General features: G+C 54.1%; 1 protein-coding gene across 11 annotated transcripts in view; it reads left to right on the forward strand.

The window, feature by feature from the left end:
- DAB2IP (DAB2 interacting protein) overlaps nt 1-26,343 on the forward strand; it is a 145,512-nt gene that overhangs the window by 104,447 nt on the left and 14,722 nt on the right. For all 11 annotated transcript variants that reach the window (XR_014185618.1, XM_082068139.1, XM_082068133.1 and 8 more), the window contains 7 exons: nt 3,955-4,108; nt 9,032-9,130; nt 11,267-11,821; nt 19,032-19,176; nt 21,100-21,244; nt 24,254-24,490; nt 26,055-26,256. Coding sequence is in view for 10 of the 11 variants with exons in the window: in XM_082068139.1 (XP_081924265.1) it covers nt 3,955-4,108; nt 9,032-9,130; nt 11,267-11,821; nt 19,032-19,176; nt 21,100-21,244; nt 24,254-24,490; nt 26,055-26,256 (1,537 nt within the window). In the remaining variant the exon portion in view is untranslated. The remainder of the gene's footprint in view (nt 1-3,954; nt 4,109-9,031; nt 9,131-11,266; nt 11,822-19,031; nt 19,177-21,099; nt 21,245-24,253; nt 24,491-26,054; nt 26,257-26,343) is intronic.

Here is a 26,343-nt window from a genome sequence, read left to right on the forward strand (position 1 = left end):
GCAGTAAACCTCTTCCTTTAATAACCAGAGACTGGCTGCTTCTCTGTCGGACTCTCTAGGTCAGTGCCGGTAGCAGTAATGTTATTTCTCTTTAGAACTAATGTGGTCTTTTATGAGATTCCCCCCCCCGCTTCATTTCAACTGAACTTTAGGCAAGCAGAAAGGGATTAAAATAAGGCCCATGGCAAGAGGAACTGAATGCGCTATTTGGAAAGAGGGTTTCTTGCCGTGAGATGTGTCTGGGCAGCTGGCTATTCCCACCATATTAAAACAAAGGTGTAGGAGCTGAATTTGATCGGCTCATGTAAGCTGGGACGGGACCTGGAGTACACAGCGAGTTATTCCAGCAGGAGGTTGGATGGCCCCACAGGCAGCGTTTTGAAAAGCGATGGTCGAGAGATTAATTTGAACAAAGTACCTCTGTCATCTTGGACGTGTACGTGCACGGTGAGCAGATGGTGTTGCGGGTGAGGCTGCCTGTTGGGATGTTGGATGGCCGAGGAAGAGCCGGAGTTCACGGGGACTGTGGTGCGTGTCCCAGGGATGCTGCGCTGCCCACGCCGCTGGGACCCAGCGGAGCTGAGTGTCCATCGCTGTGTCCGCCCCGCAGCGGGCAGGGGACAGAGCTCTCCGGGTCTTTTATGGCCCGATGTGGTACAAGACAGAGACACCATCACTCCACGGGCTTCCCTGGAACACGCACGTGGCAGGTTTACATTCTCCATGCCCAAATGGGGGAAGGTGCAGCGGTCCTTTCCCTAACAAGACTGCTCTTGCCCGCTGGGTCAGGGAAGCAGCTCATGGCCTTTGCAGGACCTTTTTCTTACTGTTGATACAAAGAAAGGTCCATGGGAGCTGCAACAAGGACTTGCAAACATCTTCCAGTAAACGGACTCTTGCCGCAAATGTCACGTTACCAAAGGACATGAGAAATGCTCTCTCCTCTAGAACAGGGTATTAACATGGAAAGACCATGTGTGTCCCTTGAAGGCTGGTGGTGTGTAGCCCTTCCTGAATTCAGGGGGTCTGCAGGCCCCCCGGCCCGTGCAGGGCAAGCGCTGGAGCAGCAGGACCAGCTCTGGGGATGGGCCGGTGTCCCCGGGCTGCTCCGCACAGACAGCGCTCGCGGCTCTGCCAGCGCCTCCGGCACAGATCTCATCCCTTCCGCTGAGGTTTCAAACGAGAGTCTCTAATTAATGACATCTCCCACTTAGCTCTCGATACGCAGGCAGATGCTGGGCCTTTCAGGGCTGGTTCGAGCCCTGCAGAGCTCCCTCCGCCCCGCGCAGCAGCTGCAGGACGGTTCTGTTGGTGGGCCGGGCTGGAGCCCATCGCTGCGCGGTGCGGGACGCTGGGGGAACCCGGCAAATAGCTCCTGCCCAAGAAAAGTCCCGTTATTTTTAGGATTCCCGGAGGCATATGGCAGAGCGTGCAGGGATATAAATACTCGTGTGCTGAGTCTTGTGAGAACATAGTATGTCCTGAGAAACTCCTTCTTGGTGATTCTTCGTATTGCACATCTGCCCTCCCACCTGTGCCCTTGCAGCTGCAGTAGCTTTGAATGAAATATAGACTTGTTTTGGTTTAATTTTAATAAAAATTCTGAGGCCAGCATGAAACAGTCCAGCTCAGTGATGTAGCTCCGTGTGTTACAGTCTGTAACTCCTGAGTCATGGGTTGAGATTATCAACATTTATATTTATCCAAACAAGAGTGCAACCTCAGCTCGCTTCCTCACCTTTTCTAATTTCATCTTTAAAATATGGAAATGAGGTTTACCATAAATTACTTGATTCTGGGCTTATCGGGGCTTGCTGAGCAGTCTGCATTGTCAGTTCTTGAGCTGCTGGATATTAGTTCTGCACTCAGCATCCCCAGGTAACTTGATCTGTCTGCCTGTATTAGAGTTAATTTACAGTATCATTCAGAGGAAGAGGATATGGACCCTTTTCTGTGAAAATAGTGTAAAATTGCCACAAAGTACTGGGAAACGACTGTGCTCAGTTCCTAAAGATCAATTTATTCACCATAGAGATACGGGGTGAGTGGGCAGTTTAGAGAACCGCTAATGGGATAGAAAGACTTCTCCTTCAGAGCCACCGTTCCTGATCCAGCACGGGGCTGTGCTCACCCCGGCCTTTAACGCTTGAGGGCTGCTGATTGTCCCCTGAGAAAAAGATTTTGGTGTTGTCGTCTGTTTTTATGCAGATGCGTTAACAGGTACCACCAGAGCTGGTCCTGGCTGCGTCCCTATGGATGCAGGGAGGTGTCAGGAGGCCGTGCTGGCAGCGTGTCCCCGGGCTGGTTGTCCCGGGGCTGGTTGTCCCCGGGCTGGTTGTCCCCAGGGCTGGTTGTCCCAGGGCTGGTTGTCCCCGGGCTGGTTGTCCCGGGGCTGGTTGTCCTGGGGCTGGTTGTCCCGGGGCTGGTTGTCCCGGGGCTGGTTGTCCCGGGGCTGGTTGTCCCCGGGCTGGTTGTCCCCGGGCTGGTTGTCCCGGGGCTGGTTGTCCCGTGGCTCTGTGGCTTCCGGAGCCGCCCGTGGGCACGCTGGGCCGGAGGACACAGCGGCGGGCTGGTCCGTTATCACCCGCAGCTTCATCCATAGCAGGAATCTAAACGGCCGATCTGGAGAAGCACCTGTTCCCCTCCCGCTGCTGTTCATGGCGGGATCTCCTCTGGCTGTTTTCTAGGTTCAGCTTGGCGTGCGGTTCACTGGAAGCTCTGAATTTTGCATGCGCTATTGACATTTCTCTGTGTTTTGGGCAGCTTTGTTCTAGAGAACGACGAAACTCATCACACAAAGCAATCTGAGAGTATACTGGGAGCATTGTTGTTTCGCTCACAAAAGAGCATGCTGAGAGTATCTCAAACTCCCCTTATTTCTGTCCTTCCGTGCCCTTGGAGAAGGCGTCATGCTCTCTTTGTAGACACGTGGTCTCTTTGGAAGACCCTGAAGTGCTTGCCAGAGTTGTTAAAGGTCAGAGTTTTCGTGAGCTGGTGTAGGAACATTTTGCATGGTGCAGGCTATAGAGGAGGCAACTGCTCCCTTTGCCCTCAAGTTATTTTTTCCCTTGCCATTTTCTGGTGTTGCTGTGTTTTCCCTGGGACTACCCAGCAATCTTTCCCTTTTTCCCCCCCCCCTTGAGCTCTCTGGTTTAGCTTCAAGAGTTACAACACCATTGATTGTATTGGCTGGCTGGAAAATGGTGCGCTGCTCGCTGTCTGTGGGCTCCCTGCTGCTAAATGCTGCCAGTGGGACTCCACAGCATTTAGATCAATCGATAGGGCTATCAAGGCCTTATTTTCCACACTGTCCCCGTCCCCGGGACGTGTGTAACAATCGGAGAGAGCACACGAGCCCTGGGGTTATTGGTTACAGAGCGCGGATCCAGACACCGGCTGCATCCGTGATGCGGATGTGTGTGTTTTGGTGGGGGAGCGGGGCACGGGGACGGCGTCCGCCCCCACGGGCGCTGTCTGTGGTTTCAGAGGATGTGTCATTGATTCCTCCCCATTGCAGGTAACGTCCCTCTGTCAGGAGGGACTGGGTGCTGCAAAACAGCGTGAAGGGTGCTGACGGGACACATGCAGACCTGGTGCTGTGGGTGCTCAGCCCCACCGGAGCTCAGCACCGGGTGCTGCAGCCGCGGGGGGGACTGGTGAGCACTGGGAGGTCCCACACAGCCGGTGTGGTGGCCACTGGAAGATACTGAGCTGTGCAGAGACCCACAGTCCCTAATGTAGTCCTGACTGTGTGCGGAAAAAATGCACAGTCTGTAATAAACCTGCTCACCAAATTATAAATGGGACAGTGTAGCAGTCCCTGCTATTCTGGGCCCTCGGTTATCTCATGGCAAAAAATTCCCAGAAATATTCTGCTGCTGCTGCTAACAGATGGACTCAATAAGTTCCCTGGGAGGGAAAGCATCCACTGATGCTGTTACGTTTCTCCTCTAGATCCCATCTAATGCCGAGGCTGAAAGAATCGCGCTCCCACGAGTCTTTGCTCAGCCCCAGCAGTGCTGTCGAGGCTCTGGATCTCAGCATGGAGGAGGAGGTGGTCATCAAGCCCGTCCACAGCAGCATCCTGGGACAGGACTATTGCTTCGAGGTAAGGAGCCTCTCTCTTCTCTGCCCGATGGGCTGACGGGGAGCCAGCCCTGGGGCTGCATCTCGGGCTCTTGCTGTTAAAAAGACGTTTCTGCCCTGAATTGCGACACAGAGACCATTTCACAGGCAGAAAATGACTGCGGTCTTTCCAAGGAGGATCACACCCACAAGATGGGAGCGACGAGCTCTCTGCCTCGTGGCAGCAGAGCTTGGTGCCGCACAGGTGCTGAGCTACCTACGGCTGCGTATTAGCACAGCCTACACTTGTAGTTCACGTTTGTGTCGGAGAGCGCCGATCCCTGCTCGGTGTTCCCAGACGTTCTCCGTGGTCACAAAGGCAGCCTGCTGGTGGCAGGGGGAGCGTTGAGGACTTTGTCTGGAAAACTGAAGCTTCAGTTGTTTGGGTAAATAGAAAAAGCTGTGAGTATTTGAGATTCTTGTAACATCTGCTGTGGCATGTGGTTAGGTCTGTGCTAGCAGGAGGTGGCAGGACACGTACAAACCAGTCTGTAGTTGGGTAGCTCAGCGGAGTATGTCTTGGGAATCATTTGTCCTGCCTCATGGATGGCAAAGCATTATTGCTTATGGCAGTGGCTGGATATAGAACTGGGAAATGGTTTTCTTACAGTAATAAGGTGGTCGATTTCTGTCCAGAGAAAGGAAGCTGTTTGTTCTGGGGCACAGAGGAGCAGACAGACGGCGTGTTGGGGGCCGGGGGTGCTGCGGCGGGACGGGCCGCGGGCTCCCCCGCTGGGCTCGGCCTGCGGAGCTTCCTGGGCCCTGTCCAGGAGCACTCAGACCAGAGACATGGAGACCTTTCCTTTGCTGAAATTAGCACACTTGGAGAGAAATGAGTTAAAAGATCCATTTCTTAAAATGTAAGCTGGTAACACAAAAACAATCTTACAAATAATAGCCCCAAACATAAACTCTGAAGTGGACTGAGGTATAAATTTCCCAGTGCTGTTCATTCTCTGTAGAATTGAGCAAGTGTGGCAGGTCAGGAGGAGAACAGTTTTGTAAATTATATGGCCTCTATTACATTCCACTCAAGAAAGATAAAATGAAGCTAGATGGAAAATAGATGTGACATCCATAATATAAGAGTTGTTTACCAATTCTGTTCCGCGCACAAGAGCAGAGGAAGGGATGCGAACAGTACTTGTACAAAGTTGACTGAGAGGGAAATTACACTTGTAAGGAGGAAGAAAATTTTAAGTGAGTTGGATGAAGAAGAGTCATACAGAAAAAAGAACATGTTAATTGCTGCTCAGCAAATCCTGCAGAGGAAAGGAAGAATGCCAGAAAACAAAAGGGACATTGATTTGTAACTGGTGGTTACTCATCAACAAGCTCCAGCGGGAAGGACTGAGGTGAGAGCTAAATGGCGTATTGTTAATGCGTTGATCTGGTATCTCCAAAGAGCATCTTCCAGACTCGGAGTGAGCCCAGCACTGGAATGAGTTTGCAGATGTCCCAGGATCCCCTCCAGACCCCGACCTGCATGGGCACCCACAGCTTCAACCCCACGATTCCACATCCTGGGCAACAGTTAGAGCTGAGTGACAGAACCACACGAGCATCGTCTTCTCCTCAATGTTTGAATGTCACCCACAGTTATCGCTGCATCCAGAGGGTCCTGTCTGTGGCCTCTGATCCCGAGTCTTTCAGTGTTGCTGTATCTGAAAGTACAGGCGAGATATGGCAAAAAGCAGCCAAACCTGCGGTGGCTCCTGGAGCTGGGAGAGCTCTGGCTGGGGTCTGCACGAGGCCAGAAGGAAAACAGAGGCTGATGGCCAAGAGCCACAACACTGCTGTGTGTGGGGACGCTGGAGAGCCAGGAGCTCGCTGGTGTCCTGGAAGAGCCCTGGCTGAGAGACACCAAGTGAGAAGTTACAGCCAGAGTGACGGAGACAAGGGGAACCAAGACTGTGGGTTGGGAAGGTGCTGCGGGCTGGCGATGGTGCCTTGTCCCTGCGCTTCGAGGCTGTTGTGGATCTGCTCCCCAGGGACATCTGCCAGGAACGGCCAAGTTTGCTGCCTCAGCTTGAGAAGCGAAGCGTTGCTGCTGTTGGGCAGTGCCAGCCTCGCACTGTTCTTAACTGCTCCTTGCGCGGGGTGGTCGGGCAGTGGCTGCTGCCTCGGGAGCTGCTTCCATCTGCTGTCCGTCCGTTCTCACTTGGGATGTCGTTCTTGGGTTGGCCGGGCCGGCTCCACGTGTTTTTGGGTCCGTCCCGGCGCGCAGTGGGCTCGCCAGGAGCGGGTGCGGCGTGGGCAGCGCCGGGTCCGACGTGCCGCGGGTCCTGCGGCCTCCTGGCTGGAGAACAGCGCGTCGGGGTTTGTCACAGCTGCCGACGCGGTCGTGCTGAGGAGGGCAGGATGGAGAGAGAGCCGGCAGCACACCCAGGGAGACCACAGCGAGGGTGCCAAAGGCGTCTGCAGCGGGAGAAACACGAGCGGCTGCTGTACCGAGGTACAACACGGGTGTTCTCTGTTGCTCTCCGTGAGCTGGGCTGGCCTGCAGCAGGACGTGCTCAGGCTGCCGCTCGGCTCTGCTCTGCCGGGGTGAGCAGTCAGCACTAACGCACTGCTGCATTTGGCTTTTTCTGCTTGTTTAGTTCTATGAAATTTGTTTTTTCTGGTTTGCTGAGTACTTGGCAGTCGAGATTTACTTGTTTTCTTCATTGATTTTTATTTTTTTTTTTTTAAGTTACTCAACACAACTTTTCTCCTTATAAGACTTCCCAGTCAGCATAATCATCCAAGGCCACTGCACGTGCTGTGGGCGCTAAACACACAGCGGGCACCTCAGTGCAGGGAAGGACACTCGGAGTCCAGACTCCAGAGCCCGTTCCTGGCTCCGCTGGCTTTGGGGTCCTGCTGCTCTTTGTGGGATGCTGAGCAGGACAAGGAACAGCCGTAGTTGCTCCGATACGACTGAACCCGTGTCACTTCGCCCCGGCCCTGCCCGAGCGAGGGGGAATTCAGCGGAGCTAAATTTAGCTGCTCTAAATTGGGTCCAGCTGTGCAAATGCCGCGGATGCTCGCGGGGCCTCCAGACGCCGTTGGCCGTTCTGCACGTGTACGGAGGGGCTCAGCAGCCCCAGCCTGCTGAAGATCTGCTCCGGAAAGCTTTGAACACCTTGAGTGCAGCAGCTTCCGCAGCTCAGTCATCATCTTGTGCTGTTACCCCTTCAAGTGTACTCTGAGGGACCCGATGCTGCACCCGAGACATCAAAACGACAAGATTTTATCTGACGTAAGGGATCACCCATCCGAGGGCTCTGAATAACGAATGTGAATAAGTAACATTTTTGAAATCAATGAGTTTTACTAATTGAGTTTATCCTTTACGTTACTAGTATTCTAGCATATCCAGAATCTTGATGAGACCAGAATATTCTCTTTACCAAGATAATTAATAACTTGTGAATTTCAGTAGTGCCATATGATGTTTAGGTCAGAGCTCAGGGCTGGGATGTTATTGCAGATCGGGGAAAATTACATTTTTGGTCATAGATCTGTAGATAGATAGATACATAGATACAACCTTCCACTCCCATCAGCCGCAGAGGGCTTCGTGTCGCACGAGGATTTTCCCCTTTTCTCACTTCAGTGTGACAGTTACTGTTTGTTGGAGGTTTTGAGTGATTAGGCAATCAGTAATTGTTTTGGAATTGAATCGTAAATCTTACCATGATAACTCAATGATAATATGTTGACTTAAGTGCGGCAAGAAAATACATTAGATACTCAACCTAACAGCTGGTAAAAACTGTCATTGAATGAAGAGATTCAATAGAAGGACGGCTCAATTGCGTGTCTGTTTGTTTGGATACGAATCCTCCAGGCAGCTGTGGGACCCGTGTGTGTCACCCGGGACAAATTGTCTCTAAGGGAGCGTGAAAGCGCGTGAGGACGGGGAGGAGAGAGCGGCGGGTGGCGAGGCGCAGGATTCACTGCATCCGCTGTGTAAGGACAGGTTGGGCCTCTTGTCACTTTGTCCCAGTTAGAAGAGCCTGTGTTCAAAGGGAAGGATGTGTTAGCGCATCGCTGAGGTTGGCTAATGACAAATCTTAGCAAGTGCCAGCCCTGCTGTAAGAACCGCTTCAGGAGACACATTAAATTAAAGGAGATTGTGTCTCCCAGAAGCAGATAACCCAGTGTGCCGTGTGTAAACACAAACGCTGTGAGATGATAAAGCACTTGGAAATAATTCTGCAGCTTGAGACTGGCGGAAATGGAGCTCAGAGGGGAGTTGTTTAAAGTCCCGGGCAGGCCCGCGTGGCCCGCGAGCAGAGATGGATGTAAAGAATATTGCAGAGATATATGTAAAGAATATTGCAGGAAGGGCAGCGCCGGTTCGGGACCGCGGGCTGGTCTGTCGGGTTGGGAGGACACAGCAGCTCGAGGACACGTGTGTGTGAGGACACGTGTGTGTGAGGACACGTGTGTGTGAGGACACGCGGAGAGCGCGTGGCCTAAGAATGGGAAGGAATGCAGCCGGCCTTCCCAGGCCCGGTGCCCTTCCAGAGCCGAGGAGCAGGGCCGTGACTGTCACCGGCTCTGGGTTGGATCTGGAGGGACGCCAAGCGGTTGCAATTTATCTTTGGTTCATCTAAGGATCTGCTCTCAGTTGTGGAACTTGGTGGTTTGAAGTGTCGCATGCATGGGGCCCATAATCTACTGTTTTCTGCTGCAGAAGGGGAGAAGTAATTGGAATTTGCTTCCATGATTATTTCTGCGACATACCGCGTTTCCCTGTTTTTCCGCCAGCCTTAGGGGCTGTTGCTTCATGCTTGGGTAAAACTGTTTACTTTAAAAATACTTAAAAAATCTGCTAGCGTCTTTGCTACCCCCCTCTCCCCGGAATGGCAGTCTGCAGTGTGCCGGTCAAGACATAATCCTGTTCCTTTCCCTGTAGGTGACGACTTCATCAGGAAGTAAGTGCTTCTCGTGTCGTTCTGCAGCAGAGCGAGATAAATGGATGGAGAACCTGCGGCGTGCCGTGCACCCAAATAAGGTAGTGCCTTTGAGGAATTGCCTCTGTTCTAGTTCAGTTCCTCGTTATTACATTTTATAGCCCGCTGCATAGTAGCAGCAGGGGACGCATTGTCATTTTAGTGAGTAAGTGTAACTGTGGGTCAGCCTTTTTCCATATTGCTTTCTTCCACAATTATATTTACAGGCAAGTGCCAATTATTTCTTCCCCCTTTTCTCAGCACAGCGGCTTCAGCTGTTGCTAAGAATGGATCAGACCTGAAGAATCTTCAGTCTTGCTCAGTTACTGGTGATACTTGCTGCTCGCATAGGACTTGTCACCTCCCAGAAGCTCTGGGGTGGTGGCAGGAGGCTGCCGGCAAAGTTACGAGGGTTCACGCATTGCACCTCCTGACTCTGGTGGTACTTTGGGTGTCAGCTCTAGCGATGGACAATGTCCCATGCCCATTGCAGCGAGTTCCTTGAGGCGGTTGTGCAATGTAGCTTTCCCTTCTCCAGCCCGTTGAGGTGGCAAAATCATCCCGTCCGGGATCAACACAACACATCCTTCTCTTCACTAGAACACGGGGGCCACCAATATGCGGTTTTGTGGCCCACTAAGACTAAATGCATTTTAAAGTAAAGTCTACAGCTGCTTTTCCTTCTGTGTACTAGAGTTAGCTAACAGATCGATCAGGACTAGTCAGCTGCAGGATCGCACAACTGACGAGCTCAGTCAACAAGTCTCTTTCTGCTGATCAGAGAAGACACGAATGATGGGATCCTGTGAACTCATTCCGGGCAGCAGAGCCACGTAACTGTGCATACGGGTTAAGTGCAGGCCTGGCGGGTTGCTGAGGGAGCCCTCCGTGTCAGAGTTCATCGTTCCAGCTCAGTGATAGTGTCAGTGTAAAAGGTTTCCTTCACTATCAGGTCGGGAGCAGCGGAGGGAGAGGTGACGCGTGTCCAGCAGCGCGTTCCTGCACGTGGGGCTCGGTGGCTCTGCAGCCTGTGCTGGTGACCTGGAGGGCCGCGTGGTCACACTGTCCTGAGAAAGGGCCCGGGACGCGAGCCGGGGCTGGCACATCGCTGTGGGTGTTGAGGGGTGTTCCGTGTAAACTCATTTGGAAGCGCGCCCTCCGCCCAAAACACGCCGTGAACTGGTGGCTGACTTGCCATCTGTCTTTGAGTTTGCAGACAATGAACTCTCAGTATCTGACTGGATATTTCTATCAGGAATTCAGTGTTCTTGTGCAGTTCCTGTGTGCGCTTCCTGGCTTCCAGCAGAGCCGGCCCTGCCCCGGCTGCCGCGCTGGGCGGACTGAGCTGGGGCTGCTGTTTCGGGAGCGGTTTCCAATCAAAACAGGTTGCAGCGGAATCCCAAGCAGCGGTTCAGCTGTGGGTGCTTTATCTTCCAAGTCACTCCTGCACCAAATGCCCCTGGATGTTCTTCCAGGATGAGGTCGGCATCACCGGGGAGCTCTTAAGGATCCACCACATCCTTTGCTGTCTCAGTGTTTCAGAGACACCCAGGCCAAATTTCTATTTCTGAATTGTGATGGTTCTCCTGCGGAACTCACTGTCTTCCATAATTCCTCTCCGTGTTGTAGTTGGATTCTCTGGACTTTGGCCCTAAAATATCGCGGCGTTTGTGAATACTTCCTTCCCCGCCGGAGGTGGGTGCGTTCCAGCCGTGGATGAGGCGATCGCTGGGTGTGCGTTCAGAGCCCTTTGTTGTTCCCCGTTGCAGTGAAGGAAACGTTCTCCAGCCCTGCTGTTAACCACTGTACTGAGGAGGGAGCTGGTTGTGAGATACCTGTAACGGAGCTTCTGTTTTGCAAAAGCCATTAATGATCAGTGAGGTTCTTTTGGTTACTTTTGAGGCCCTCTTGGCAGTGAATGGGAAATGATACCTTTATGATTTGGAGGGGCTTTATCTTCCTTGTTCCTCATATTAATTGGCACCAGCAGACACGGAGAGCACGGTGATATTTGGGAAATTAACATAAGTAGTGTTATTATGCAAATTCCTGAGAGCCAGTATTTCCTTAAAATAAAATGTAATTAAGCCTCTGCTCATTTAGCACATCCGAAATAATTAACGCATATCTCCCGTTTTGTTTTGCTTGGCTTTGTAGGTTTTTTTATTGACCTTCTTTTTTTTGCATCTTTTTTTCAGGACAACAGCAGAAGGGTGGAGAACATGTTAAAGTTATGGATTATTGAAGCCAAGGACCTGCCAGCTAAGAAGAAGTACTTGTGTGAATTATGCCTGGATGACGTTCTTTATGCACGAACTACCTGTAAATTGAAAACTGATAATGTATTTTGGGGGGAGCACTTTGAATTTAATAACCTCCCATCGCTCAAAAACATTACGGTGCACTTATACAAAGAGACTGACAAGAAGAAGAAGAAGGACAAGACCAATTTCATTGGACAAGTGAACATCCCCGTCAGCTCCGTCACGGGCCGGCAGTTTGTGGAGAAGTGGTACCCGGTGGTGAGCGCCAACCCCGGGAAGGGCAAGTCCCCGGGGCCCATGATCCGCATCAAGTCCCGCTACCAGAGCATGAGCATTCTTCCCATGGAGATGTACAAAGAGTTTGCCGAGTACATCACCAACAATTACATGGTGCTGTGCTCGGTGCTGGAGCCCTCGCTGAGCGTGAAGAACAAGGAGGAGATGGCGTCGGCGCTGGTGCACATCCTGCAGAGCACCGGCAAGGCCAAGGTGAGACCCCGCGGGGACCGTCGGGAGCTCTGGAGTTGGGGTGTTGGAAATCACCGCGTGGGTTGGGCTTCAGGCCTGGCCGTCATTAACACACTCTGATTTTGCCTTTAATTACAAACAAGTTGATAGCATGTGCAGTGTGAATTGCTTCATTAACAAAGAGGTTGGTGGGATGACAAGAAACAAACTGAGTCATTTTTCTCTCCTTTTGGAGGCTCGGGGGCCAGACTTTTACTTTATAAACAGGCAGAAATGTAAAAGCAATGAGGCGGTTTTCAGAAATGAGATGTAAGCAATGCTTACAGGTTCCCCGCTCCGCTCGCTCTGTCACCGCGGAACCCGAACGGGAGTGAACAGTGTCCCCAGAGTTTCCGAGCGGTCTGGTTGTGGGCACACGTGTCTCTGGGTCGGCTCTGGGTCGTCGTGGTCTGTCCGATGCGTTTGGAAGGGAAGCGTGAGGGGGCAGCAGTGCTGGTTGGGGGTGATGCTGGCCGGTGTGCGAGTGGGGGCGGTTCGGTTTTCGTGAACCACTTTCGAACTCCTTCATGGTTGGGAATCCTGCGCCAGGTCTGGGGGAGCAGCCGGGCGGGAGGGGCAGAGAGTGGGATTTACTGCATGCTGTGGTCTGGGGGGGTGCGGGCGGGGTGAGCGGAGCTGGGAGCCCTTTCCTGGAGGACACAGGCAAGCGCTGAGGCACCCGGCACATGGAGCTGTGACCCGTCTGCCTTCGCCCGGTGTGACAGCACAGCGCGGCGGGCAGCGCTGTTGGGAGCGCAGGAGTTAAACCATCGGCGTTTTCCTCTGAACTCTGCAGGGGGGAGCTGGGAAGAGCAAGATTTCCAAAGCTTTTCCAGCTCTGGAGAGACCGAGCTCCTCACCTGAGGGGAGTCGCAGGGACCGCGGCGCGGTTCGTGGATTAGAGCGAGGTACCATCTGTCGGACAGAGCCAGGCTTGGCCTCCTGAGCTGGTTCAGGGCAGGCAAAGCTCACTGAGAGGATTGCGAGGCCGCGGGCCGGCCGAGGCACAGAAAATAGCTCGGTTGGAACCCCCTGATGGCCGGCAGCGCTGTCAGGCCCCATGGCGCAGGGAAGGGTGGCAGACCCGGTCCCCTTGGCTGCGTTACCCTCGTAGGTGTTCCCCCTCCTCGCTCCTTGTGCCAGGGGTTTTGGGCACAACCTTCTGCTGGTAACGCTGCCCATGGCCGCAGCTCTGCTGGAATGGCATTGCCATGAAAACCCTGTCCCTGGCTCGCACGGTTCTGGTGCAAAAGGCTCCACCCTGATCTCGGTCACCGTGGCTCGTGTGGGCACGGCTGAGAGCTGCTGCGGCGCTCCTGCCTTTTCCCTCTTCTCCCTGGTACGGGAGAGGCTCCGGAGAGAGCAACTGTGTTTTTCTGATGTGTCTGCATCAGTGCTTGAGATCCCAGAGGCTCTGCACGGAGGACACAGTAAACAGGCTTGATGAATTTCCTCCTAAAATGGAGCTTCTGCCTTCCCTGCCTGTCATCAGCAGCAGCACAGGGTTTGGGGAGCTACTGCAGCATGGGGATGGCGTGGAGCAGCAGGGGAAGGGGAGGGCAGCAGTAAGGTGAAAAAACAGCGAATGGGAGAGGGAAACGCCCGCTCAGCCCTGTCGGTGTGACACGGGCACTGGGGCCGGGGCAGCAGCCCCTTCGTCCTCCCGCCGCCCCGGCGCTTCCCCGACCGCGTCCCCCGCCAGGAGCCGCTCAGTGACCCCTCCAGAGCTCTCCCTGCCCTCCGGAGTGCAGACGTGGCCATCAGCAACCACTCATTTATTTTGCTGATAAAGGGTTTTTTGTAGATCTTGGCTCCTGTAGCTGACGCTAAAGCAGCAATTACAGTTCGAGTGAGAAACAAGTGTCCGGTAGCTTATCTGTGAAGACTCGTTAGCAGCTAATTGCTCTCGCACCTGGCCCCGTGTTCCTGCAGCGATTTGCTGTAAGTGTGGTGCGATCCCTTACCCAGGGTTGTGTGGTGCGGGGGGTGATGTGCTGCGGGGGGACGGTGCCCTGGGAGCGCCCACGGCCACCAGTGTCCCCTGCGAGCCCGCAGGGAGCAGGGGGCGATCCTCACCCTCCGCAGTGTCCCGCTGGCCCCCAGCAGCCAGCACCGCTGTCTGAACCTCCCAAACGCAGCGGTACCCGCTGTGTCCCTCCTGCCAGCGACGGGGAGCACGTTCAGCTGCAGGGAAAAGGACAAGCGCCGTAACTGAATTTTCTCCCTGAGTATCTGCTGCTTCCTGGGCTTCACATCCATATCGCAATAGATTAAAAGGTGGAGTATGACAGCAGAGTCCTCTCTGGAGTAGGAGTCCATGCTTCCTTTGATCTCTGTTTGGGAAAGCGCGAGGGTTTGGTGTGTCGGGGCACGCCTGGAAACCCCGTTCCAGCCGCCAAGGGGTGGAGAGGGGGAAAAGCGTTTTGATAGAGTTCAAAGTGCAAAGAGCCCGGCTGAGGGAGCTGCCCCAGCCCGCTGGGAAGTCTGACAAACATCGCGCGCTAAACCAGCTCAGTGGTTGTTCTCTCTATTTATGGCAAGTAGGGACTGGAAGAGGCAGTGCTGTGCTGCGAGAGGGACGGAGTTCTGTGGCTGAACAGAGACACGAGCTCCCAGCATCTGCCCTTTAATCGTTCTGTGCTTCGTCCTCCCAGGGGGAGCGCTGATAAAATGGTACCTGCGAGGGTGTGGAGAGGTGTCTGTTTTCATTTGTTTTGCAACCCATAGACAAAAGGCACGAAGTCTTAATTAAAAGTCTTTCTGTTGGCGTCCTTGGTGTCACTGGGAGCGCCCACCCAGCCCCTGGCCTGGCTTGATGTGGCCCGTGTGATGTGGTTGTGGACAGGAGGCTGCATCCTTCCCAGAGCAAGACCGACTGGGACTTTAGTGCTTCCAGAGTATTTCCCAGGCTTAGATCTGTTTCAGGGCTTAGAGCTTTTGGAGCTCAGTTCATGACCATAAATATATAAAAAACCCTCTCTTGTCCACATGGTTGGTAGATCAAACCCAGCATTAGACAAAGCTCTAACTAACCAGCTGCTCACTTGAAATAAATATTTATCGTGTTGTGAATGGAGTGAAGAATAAACATGTGTCGCCGATTGTTTATGCTGCAAGGGTTTGCTTCAGCTAAGCAGATTTTCCTGCTGGAAACTCTCCCGGTTCCCTCCTCGGGGTGCTCTGGCAGTTTAAGTGCAGGGACCTGCAGATGTCACGCAGGGCTACCTAAAAGTGCCAGCTCGGCTCAGGGAGGGGACCGGGAGATGGGTGACGTGGTTTGGAGGCCGGTGGCAGCAGGGCTTGGTGTGTCCCCGCGGGGAGAGGCTGCGGCCACGGGACCGGCCCCGTCATTCCCCCACAAAGAGTTTATATAACTTTCCGATAATATTTTATAGCAGCCATAGCTGAGCTCGTAAGGATTTCTCCCTGTTTTTCTCCCTAAACACCGTAGTGGAACTGGTTGGGGGTCGGAGCGTTGTGGCTGTCGGGGGTTTCTAAGCCTCCTGGGTGGGATCTGGCCCCGCTGCCCCCGTGGGGAGGTGACAATTGCTCACAGTGTCAGTGTTGCACCCCTCAGGTTTTTCTATTACCCTGACCAAGGCGATGGCCTGGGTTCCTGTGCGTTAACCCTTGCCTTGCCACTGCGCCTCCTTTTCCCGAGGAGAACTTGAAGAGGCCAGAAGTGTTGAGGATGAGCCCCAGTGCTCAAAGGAGAGAACATCGCTGCATTTCCTGGCAGGGACGTGTCCTCGTGGGTGCTCAGAGGAGCCGTGTGGTGCTGAAGAGCCGGGGATGGGCTGTTGGGGTCCTTGACTTTGCACCATCTGCCCAGGACCCGTTGCTGCCACTCACCTCATGCACTGGGCACCATCGGTGCCGCCGTGTCCTGACACTCGGCCACCCGCAACCTACAGCCCTCCCAGCCCCTGGCGATCTTCACCTTTGCACAGAAGCCCAGCTGGACCCTGGGCTAGTCTTTGAAATAAGCAGTAATCTTATTACCTTTATCAATTCAATCCTCTTAAGGTTAAGTCAATCCTATTAATCAGGCTTGTGTTGTGGAGAACCTTATTATTTCAAAGTCAATCTGCCCATCAGTCAGTTAGGATATTGGGAACAATGGGCCGCAGCCCAGAGGGGTGTTTGGGGGCCACGGGTGTCACCAGCAGGACATTCTGTGTTTGTGTGGTGTTCTGAGGAGCTGCCTTAGGACAGCACGTGCTGCTGCGAGCTCCTGCTTGGTTTATCTGGGCCGTGCTGGAAACCAGTGCTGCTTTGTATTTCTGGATTGCTGCTCTTGATCAGCGTCTGTGCAGTGACTGAAGCTGCGCAGGTTCAGCTGTGTCCGGTCTGAAGCAAATATGCTTAAAATAAACACGGGGGCAAGGCTGAAGAATGCTGCCGCAGCCCTTAATTTTTGCTGTAGACCTTTTCCTTCTCTCCTCGGCTCCAATGTAATGAAATAAAGCATCTTATTTTCTTCCATTGCCGGGGGCCCTAACTAAAAACAACCCCCTGCTGATCTCTGCTGCTCAGAAACAGGGAGTTTTATTGGCTTTAGTTATTGCATTTTATTCAGAGCCTTGTATGTGGGTGAGTGAGGCCCCCGGAGGGATTCAACAAGTATTTGCATTCCATTTGTGTCTTCCGAGTGCAGGCTGCTGGCGTGCTCAGGGCAGATACCAGAGATCCGGAGCCGATGTGGCTTTTCTGCGTGGGGGAAGATCTGGAGATGGCCCTGGGTCAGGAGTCGCAGCGTGTCGTGGGAGCCGACCCGTGCTGGAGGCTCGTGGAGCCCAGGGACCCGCTCCGGGACGCGCTCCGGGGGCGTTTCGATCCCGCGCGTGTCTCGGGGCTGGTTGGTACAACCCGGAGCTGTGGGGACGGCGCGGGGCCCGGCCTGGGGACGCTGTTGGGCATCGTGGCTCCCGCCTCGGCCCCCCGGTCAGGAGCAGGGCTGGACTGCGCCGTGTGCCGCCCCAGCGCTGCGGCTGTGCCCTGAGGGGCTCTTTGGGATTCAGCAGCTTTCCTTTGGAGACAAGGGGCTGTTTTCTCAGCTGCCGAGCTGCAGGTGCTCAGTTGGGGATAACAACGGCAGCAGAGGTGCGGGGGGATCTCCTCTGGCTTTGTCTTGAGTCCCACACTGGAATTTTGCCTCCTTTTAAATTCTAGTGGATTCTGTAGATGGTCTAAAATAATGGGAATTCGCATTATTGCTGGCTGAAGCTCGGCCGGTGGGTTGTGCGTTGCAGCTCGGCCCCATGGCAGCTGACAAGAGGGGGAGAGCAAACACTTGGCTAAGAGAAGCCGTAAAACTCAGTGTTCCTGAGATAATTAGTATGTTGGGAAAGTGACAGGAAAGAGAATCAAGCAAAGCCAAGGTCAGTGGCTGCTAATTAAGAATCAGCACCTTGTGTCAGCCTGAGCTGTGGCTTGGAATTGAAACGTACCCCGGGAGAGACCCGGGAAGATAAAGGTGATGGAGTTACCCAGATAGTAGCTCGCGGGATTTGAGCAGGGGTTTAACGTTTCATTCCAGCTTGGCTGATAAAAGGGGTAAAATGAGAGAAGATAGCGGGGGGAGGCGTGTGCTTTGCTTCCAGGGGGGATTTTTAGCTCTGGAGCGTTGCAGGCGCAGTGGGATCTGAGCAAAGGGATCTTCTGGCTAAAGAAATAATGGAAGTGACTTCCTTTCTTTTCCCAAAGCTGCTCCTCTGGATCTCCGGAGGCTCCTCCTGCAGCTGTTGGTCCCATCACGGGCGGTGGGGGGGCCGGGGCTGTTGTTTGCTGCGGAGATGCTGACCTCGATCCCCCCCGTGCGCGGATCTTCCTTTGTCTGGACAGGAGCACAGGAACAAAGGGCTTGGAGATTAAATTATTTGGGTCCGTTGGTTTCAGGTGGAGCTGTTGGTTGAACCCCAGTTAAACTTTCGGTGCAGAGGTGTCCGCGTGTCCACGTGCATCTTGCAAATCTCCTACAGCTGCTGGCGGGGGGTGGGACCTGAGTGTCCCCTCCGCACGTCTGGGTCACGGTCACAGCACTCGGGGGGCTCTAGGAGCGTGGGGACAGTGGGGACAGGACCTGGGTCCCCACAGGCAGCTCGGGGTGCTCCTGTCCCTGCCAGGAACGGGTCACGTCTGGGACAGTCCCACCAGATAAAGGAGAATTTCTTAGTGCAAGATGATTACTGAGCAGATAATTTTGTTCTAGAGGGAGGCTTTGAAAAAGGTGCCCTTGGTTGTAGAAGTGAATTTTTATGTCAACGTTGCTTTCTCCCCTGCATGGGGTAACAGTGAGAGGTCCGACGCGTGTGACGTACCCGGTGCCGGTTCCGTTCGTGGTGCTGCGGGGAACCTGGAGCTGCGGTTCCCATCAGCCGTGCCGGGAACAGAGGCTGAATGTGTATGAGCATTAAACACTGCACGGCGTTTCCCCTGCATTAACTCTAACGCTCAGTACTACACCACGTAGTGGATTTCCAGCAGAATGCACGGGAGCTACGTGACCCTGCGCCATCGGTTAATGCTGCTGCTGAGGTGGACGCGGGGCTGGGGCCGACGTGCTGGTTTTCTGCTGGGATTTGCAGTCCGGTACCGGCACGGCCGCTCGGGGCAGCTGTCGGCGTGTCCGCAGCTGCTCGCCCGTCCATCGCTCTGCAGCACAGGTTGTAGAATGGCACGGTATTCGGTTGTGTGCGTATCAATGCGCCCAAAACACGTGCTGGAGCAGCGCTGGTTGTTTCCGTGAATCCTGAGGAACAGGATGTTTGAGCACCTTGATGCACGTTACAGCCTGATGCTCAGCTGTGGGGCAGCTCATGACATCTCAGTGTCCCCCTGTTTTGCCACCAGTGCAGGTGGACACCAAATGCAGCCACATTTAACAGTGGAGCAAACATTTCACCCACAAAACATGAGGCTGGTACGAGACCCAACCAAAAACCAGCACTGATGGAGGGGCCAATGTGCTGCAGGCCTGGAGTGAATCATTTTTTGGGGTGGAAAAGTTGTGACTCCCTGGAGATTTATTTCTCCTCTTGTCTCCATGAGGCTGGAGAAGCAGGAGGAAGGTGGGGCCGGTCGCAGCGCGGCACGCGGGGGCACCGCGGCTCCTCGCGCTCCCCGCAGAGGGGACGGAGCCGAACGGAGCGTCTGTCGCCGCCTGTGACCCACCATGGGCTTTGCTTTCCAGGATTTCTTGACTGACCTGATGATGTCTGAAGTTGATCGCTGTGGTGAGAATGAGCATCTCATTTTCAGGGAGAACACACTGGCCACCAAAGCAATCGAAGAATACCTGAAGCTGGTGGGGCAGAAATACTTGCAAGATGCCTTAGGTACGTACAGTGTGTGGGCGAGTGTCACCTGGACGGGTTCTCCTCGGAGCCCCAGGGTGCTGTGCGTGGCGACACTGTCACCTGTACCCGGTGGCCGCAGGACACACCGGCTTTTCGGCCGGAGCGTTTCGCTGCAGTGGGTCTGGGCGCGGGCGAAGGTCACTGAGTTAGCGCTTTAATCCACTGTCAGAGGAGAAAACAAATGGATGTTTGAAGGCATTGTGTCCTCTGGCAGCGTCGCGGTGGCCGATGGGCTCCGCTCCCCCAGTTCCTCCCAGCGCCTGCCAGTCAGATGCGATCTCCCCGTCGCAGTGATGCGAGCTGCCTCCCAGCTGCCCCTGGGAACCCTCCTGCGGGTTGGATTTCAGTTTATTTTTCAAGGACTGGCTATGTTTATGCCTCCGAAAATATTTCTCGTGATGCAAATGAAAATAATTGGAGCTTCTGCTCCTGGGCAGGTCGGGAGGGAGCGGCCGCGTCGCTGCGGTGAAGCCGCTTGGTGCCTGAACCTCAGCCGAGGGCGGCCAGACCGAGCAGTGGATGAGTTTTGTTGAGCTGTTAATTTTCAGTACGTTGGGTTCCTACTAATGGATTTGTGTAATTGTAGCAGGGTGCAAAATAAATACTTAATATAATAATAATAATAATATTAATAATAATGACAACATTAAGGAAGGGGAGATCACTGAGCAAATTCAGTCAAACTAAGAGATAGCCCACAGGAATAAGAAAAGGAATATTATTCATTTCTGCCTTGTAAGGTTTTCTATTTGAAGGCTCTAAGTAGATTACCTCATAAAACTTCTAAAAATCCAGGAGATTAATGAAGACGGAGAGTTTTGGAATATTCAGGGCTCAGTGCTAATGCTGCAGCTGGTACAGGGGGAGCCTCCGGTTCTTGTTCAGGGCACCGATTCTGCGTAGACCTTTTATCAGTGAAATGGTTCATCTGTGTCACAAGGTAACACAACACAGCACAGCGCTTTCCTTTAAACCATGAAGCACAAGCAAGAAATGGGGCCGGATAATCACAGCAGGCGTCACCTGCAGGCGGGCAGAGAGAGCCAGAGCTGAAAACACGCTGGAGAGGCTCTCCAGTGCGTCATTAACATCTGTTCTGGCAGCAGGGGAGGAGTGCGGAGCAGAGTGGGCAAAAAGCGGGAGGATGGGAAAATCCAGGATGGTCAGGAATTGGGAAGATGAGCAAACCAAAGCGGAACGTCACCCAGCCTGCAGGCCCCTGGCCAAACTCCCCTTGTCCCGTCCCTCAGTGTCCCCAGTGGCCGCTGACTGGGACAGACGCGTGTGGCGCTGGGAAGCGGCTCAGCCGGGTGCCGGGGCCTGTGCCGGTGCCCCGGGGGTGCCCGGGAGCAGCCAGGCAGCAAACAGGAGCGCAGGACACGCAGAGAAATGTTTAATTTAATTTTGTGTGATGTTCAAGCTCAAAATAAACCAAGTGAATTGTTTCTTTCCTTTAATTACCGATTTCTCCTGTGAATCACACTGGCTCGTCAGCGCCAGGCCAGTCTGCAGTAGCAGGACATGCTACAAATAATGGCAGAACTGCCGGCGCGTTTCCCAGCGGAGCAGCCCGGGGGAGCGTCTGCAGCGGGGCCGGGGGCGGCTGTTTCGGCAGCGCAGTTCCGGTGCAATAGCCCGTAGCCACAGAGGCAGCGCTGCCAGCTGGGGGCGAGGGATGGAACCTGCTCGTTGGGAGCCCGGGTGCGTTTCCGCGGGTTGCTGGGCGGTTTGTGAGCTCCCGAGGCAGCGGCGGCTGCTCCTGCGTCCGTTCGGATCCCGAGAGCTGGCTGGGCACAGCCTCTGGTACGAGCACCTGCTCGGGCGCCGGGGTTGCCAACAGGCTCCCTGGAACACTGCGCCTCTCGCATCTCCAAAACCCATCACCGGCTCTTTGTTTTACAGGGGAATTTATCAAGGCTCTGTACGAATCAGATGAAAATTGCGAGGTGGATCCCAGTAAGTGTTCATCCTCGGACCTTCCTGAACATCAGAGCAACCTGAAGATGTGCTGCGAGCTGGCGTTCTGCAAAATCATCAACTCCTACTGGTCAGTACCCGCGAGCGTCGCTCCCTCCGCACGGTGCGGCTGCAGGGGCGGGGGACACGTTCATCCTGGGGCTGTTGGTGCCTGTCCCTCCGCTGTCAGAGCTCTGCAGGGACAGTCTGGCAGCACTTGTTGGGGTGGATGTTCTCCTGAGGCAGGACGATGCTGCTGCTCGTCGGCGACCCCGCCGCCCCAGCCCACGGCATGGACTGCACCTGGAGACATCTCCTGGCTGCTTGTTCTCAGGGTAGAGGTTCTTGCAGTGAGTTGGGACAAGCCGGCGTACGCAGAACTGGCTGGCGAAGGCCGTGGTGCGGCTGGCGGGCACGGCCGCGCTGGCGGGGTGACCTGGGCACAGGAGCCCGTGGCTCGGTTATGGATGCTGCCTGCAAAGATGACCTGAAAGGGAAAACAAATAGGCTTGTGGCTCTCTTTACTTGGAGAAATAGAAATATTTTCTTTCTGCTTCTTGCTAACACACCCAGAGACTCTGATCATATGAAAGAATGATCATTTTTGTCTTACTGCGGGATTTGCAGTCTTCTTGCTTAAAAATCTGGGCTTAGTTTTTATGAATGTCTTCAGTAGCAAGACTGTTGTTGCAAAACATCAACTAAGGATAATACTGGGCAAAGGAAGTCTTTGATAATGAAGATTTCTCATTTTCTCTCGCACCCCAGCTGTTGTGTTGAGGTCTGAAAGCTCGTTATATCATCTCCAGGACACTGAGTGTGTCCTGCAAGCCCAGGAAGGGACTTGCTTTCCCTGACACTTCTCAGGGAGAGAACAGGCAGCAAGAGTCTCAGTCTTCCTTTATCTACCACAAAGAAGCAAAGGGCAGATTTCTTCCCAGGTATCCTGTACCTTATCCTGGGCCAATTAATAACTCTGTGACTCAGGAACCGCGTTCACCTGCGCTCCCAGGAGGGATTCACTGCTTTTAGTCACCAGTGCGTTGTAATTGTTTGAATGAACGTCCTAAAAAAATCCAAAGGAGCACTAAAAGGTCACTCTAAAAATAGGCTTGGGAAGTGACCTAAGGAAAGTGACCTAAGGGAGATCAGGAATGCAGGGGCAGTTTGTGCTGCTGTTCAGGGCTGGAGCAGCTGAGCTGCTGCTCCCAGTGCTTTCCCCTCCGTCCTTTTGCTCAGCGGTTCTTGGGGATTAAATGGGCTGATGAGTGTTCGGGATTGGCCAAGGTACCCGACAGCAAACGGTCTCGCTTTAAATAGCACGGCAGAGTGTGCACGCTCAGCTGCCGGAGAGAGGAAAGAGGTTTACAATAACTGAAAATTGTTATAATTATGACATAATTTGGACATCTGGAAAGTTTTGGTGTAAGCAGAATTTCAGCATGTGGAAGCTCGTTACTGGAAAGTTGGGTAATGAATTACGGGCCCGTTTGTCACGTAAAGCCGGCTGACTGAATTCCGTCCGCTGGTACACAATTAGACGTTTATGGTCTCGCCGGCTGTGACGGTGAACAGCGCTCACGGGCTGTTTGCAGCCGCTGTACATGTTTCCAAGGGTTTACTTTCCAGTAACTGTACAACCTGTCCTGATCATTCAAGCCTTAAATTGCTTAAAGGATTCTCCTATTTCTGGGCAAATACCATGAAGTGAAAGGGCTTTGTCCAATTGTCTGGATCAAGCCAAAGACAGAGGAGAATTTATCCAGCTGAAGACGTTTGCTGGTGTCATTTATAAAGCACGGGGTAAAAGTTGAGGAGCGTGAAGCACGAAGCCAACGCGGAGCAGAACGGAGCGCGGGGCAGCGTTTGCCAAGTGTGTCCACGGAGCGTCGGTGCCGTCGCAATCTGCGCGGGTGGATTCCTGCTCTGTGTTCTCCTCCGTTGTGGAGCTCCCGCCTGGTTCTCGCTGCTGGGGGACAGTGGACGGTGCCTCTGGCCGTGCAGGTCCCTTGGTTTGTTCTCCCCAGCCCGTGTGAGGTTCAGCCGCAGGGCGGTCGGTCCCCGAGCGGGGACAGGCCGGTGGGACACCAGCTGACATTGCTTTGCTTCTCCCAGATAGTCCCTGCAGCAAAACTGGGAAACCACGCTCTGAAATGGCGGTTTGTGCAGGAGATGTGTGGCCTAAGGTGGAGTCTGACCCCTCGGCAGTCTGCTCTTGTACCATCCGCTCCGCATTTGACACAAGGACGGCGGTTGGTGGCCGGGGCGGGTGGGGACCAGGGGACCCGTGGCAGCGCGGTGGGACCCCCAGGCTGCTCCACGGGTGGGAATGTCCAGCCAAGTAGATAATGTGTGCTGGGAACAGGATGAGGTGGGAGCTGGGGAGCGCTGAGCACAAACCGGCAGCAAGTTCTCAGGCGATAAGGGCGGCTGGGGGAATTGTGGTCTCCAGGAAAGCCCGTCTGTGCTGGGACAGGGCTGGAGAAACTCCAGTGGGGCGCTGCGTTTGTACCGGCCACAGTGGGATTTGATCCAGGGGCTTGACCAGGAGTGTTAGAACTTGTCATTAATTGTGTTAGAGCTTGCAGAGCCCTCCCTGCAAGCACCAGCTGGGCCGGTGCCCCCGGTGCTGCCGCTGTCCCTCCCAAGGGGCTCCCATGGAGCTGTGTCTCTTGAAGCGGTGCTCCCCACCTTGGTGGCTGAGCCTCCCCCGGTTTGAAGTGCCCCATGACAACTGGTTTGGGATGAGCTGCTTTGCACAGTTTTTTTCATCTGTCTTCCCAGTTTTCTGGGTTTTGGTGCCCAGTAAAACCAGGAACATAAGTCTGAAAGCTTCTCTGACAACTTTACCCAGCGGCTTTGTTTGTTTCTGTGTGGTTTGAGTCTCCCAACAGACACTAAACAAAAAAGGACAAGAGCTTGTCCCTGGTGTAGATAATGGTGCTGCTGTGGATCAGTGGGGCGAGAGGGCTCTACCCTCGTACAGGTCTGGGTGACGCACCCCACAGCTCATACACACCATGTTTACTTGCGGCTGTGTGGCAGCTTGAACGCTCTGGCCTTGAACTTGACATGCCTGCATGTCCTTCTGTCATTGCAGTGTCTTCCCAAGGGAGCTCAAGGAAGTTTTTGCCTCGTGGAGACAAGAATGCAGCAACCGAGGCCGCCCGGACATCAGCGAGCGACTGATCAGTGCCTCCCTGTTCCTGCGCTTCCTCTGCCCCGCCATCATGTCCCCGTCCCTCTTCAGCCTCCTGCAGGAGTACCCCGACGACCGCACCGCGCGCACTTTGACCCTCATCGCCAAGGTCACCCAGAACCTCGCCAACTTTGCCAAGTAAGCGGAGGAGCCTCGGGGTGCGAGAGGAGCCTCGGGGTGCCGGAGGATTCTCAGGGTGCGGGAGGAGCCTCGGGGTGCGGGAGGAGCCTCGGGGTGGAGGAGGAGCCTCAGGGTGCGGGAGGAGCCTCGGGGTGCGGGAGGAGCCTCAGGGTGCGGGAGGAGCCTCGGCTCCGGCCACCCCTTCCCTCCATGGAAAGGGCTGTTTGTTTTCTCTTGGCTTTTTCCCCCTCGTCTCTCTGGGACCTGTTCCCTCACTGTCGGGTCAGGGAGATCATTTCAGTTTCCAAAACAGGACGTGTTTTATGAGCAGGAACACAGGCTGTTCTGACCCCGGGGAGGAGCAGGCGGGGTGGCAGCGGGGACACTGCCCACCCGTCACAGGGACCAGCAGGACCAGAACCAACCACCAGCAATGCCCAGGAGCTGGTCATTCCCTCCTGTGAGCTCTGGGACCTTCCCTGCTGTTAAAATGCGGTTGTGTGAACTGGGAAGGTATGAAAAGAGAACGGGGACACTATCAATTTCTAACTAAGCCCGTAGGTTTGATGGAAACAAAGCGAGAGATTTTTGAAAATCTTTCCACTGGCTGCAGCTCTGAGCTACTTATTCTTGAGCTCTGATAACAAAATGATGAGCTTTCTGAAACACGAATGGACAGTTTCTGTCTAAAGCTTCTTAGATTTGGAAACTAGCTTAGTACACAGGCTCGCAGTCAGGAATGCGCGTACATGCACGCAGACGCAGACCGAAGACACACAAGTGTGTTACACTAGATGACAGAAATTCTCTGTATTCCTGACCAATCCCTAACTAAAGGGTTTTCAGATTTTCAGCACTTTGCTGGAAAGGCTCTTTGACTAATCTGACATGAGTCAAGCCGAGGCGATGAGGCAGAGCCGTCCGCTCCTCGCAGGGTCGCTGGCCCAGCGCAGCGCCAGGAGGGAGCCACCCTCCCCACTTTGCTTGCAATAGGAGATCTAACTGGGAGCAGAGTCCGGGCGGAGGGCAGGAGGAGGCTGCGGGAGCCCGGGGGACGGGCACGCTGGCCAGCGGCCGGTGCAGCTCTCCAGGTGATGCCCAGAGCGGCTGTGCCGGGGCAGCAGCCGCTGGCGCAGCTGGAGTTGGCTTCGGTGCCTCCGGGAGAGCGGGAGAGGATTCCTGCCACCAGCAGTCATGGGCTTCAGGCAGTTGATGGTGCTTGGTATTACGATTTCTTTATTTCCAGTGACAGGTCCTATTTCTGGAGGCTGAGCCCTGACCCAGCAGTACGATACACTCCATTACCAAGAACAGCTTCGTTTCTCTAGCTTTCACCTTCATTTCTACTGTGGAGATCCTGTGCTGATGAGGACTTAGCAGGATTAGGCTGGAGTTAATTTTGGTTCTGTGATCAGTGGTGTTTACCAGGTTCCTGGTAGCAACCCGGGATCCCAAAGGCTTTGGGAGGGTTCGGATGCCAGAGGAGGCTCTGGAATTGCTCCCTGCCTGTGTACGTACCTGTTCTGTTGACTGCACTTCTGCTTACAGGATTTAGCTGAAATTCCTGTTGCTGTCTTGGTAGGTTTGGCAGCAAAGAGGAATACATGTCCTTTATGAATCAGTTCCTGGAACACGAATGGACTAACATGCAGAGGTTTCTACTGGAGATTTCCAATCCGGAAACCATCTCAAACACAGCTGGCTTCGAAGGCTACATCGACCTGGGCCGGGAGCTCTCCACGTTGCACTCGCTGCTCTGGGAAGTCGTTTCGCAGCTGGAGCAGGTACCGGGGGTATCGCCAACAGCAGGCAGAGCCCGCAGTTCTCTAGCAAAAATACAAGATGTTGGTAGTCATTCTGCTCTTTTTTCT

This window comes from Streptopelia decaocto (genome assembly GCF_964273445.1).
Source record: "Streptopelia decaocto genome assembly, chromosome: 17".
NCBI lineage: Eukaryota > Metazoa > Chordata > Aves > Columbiformes > Columbidae > Streptopelia > Streptopelia decaocto.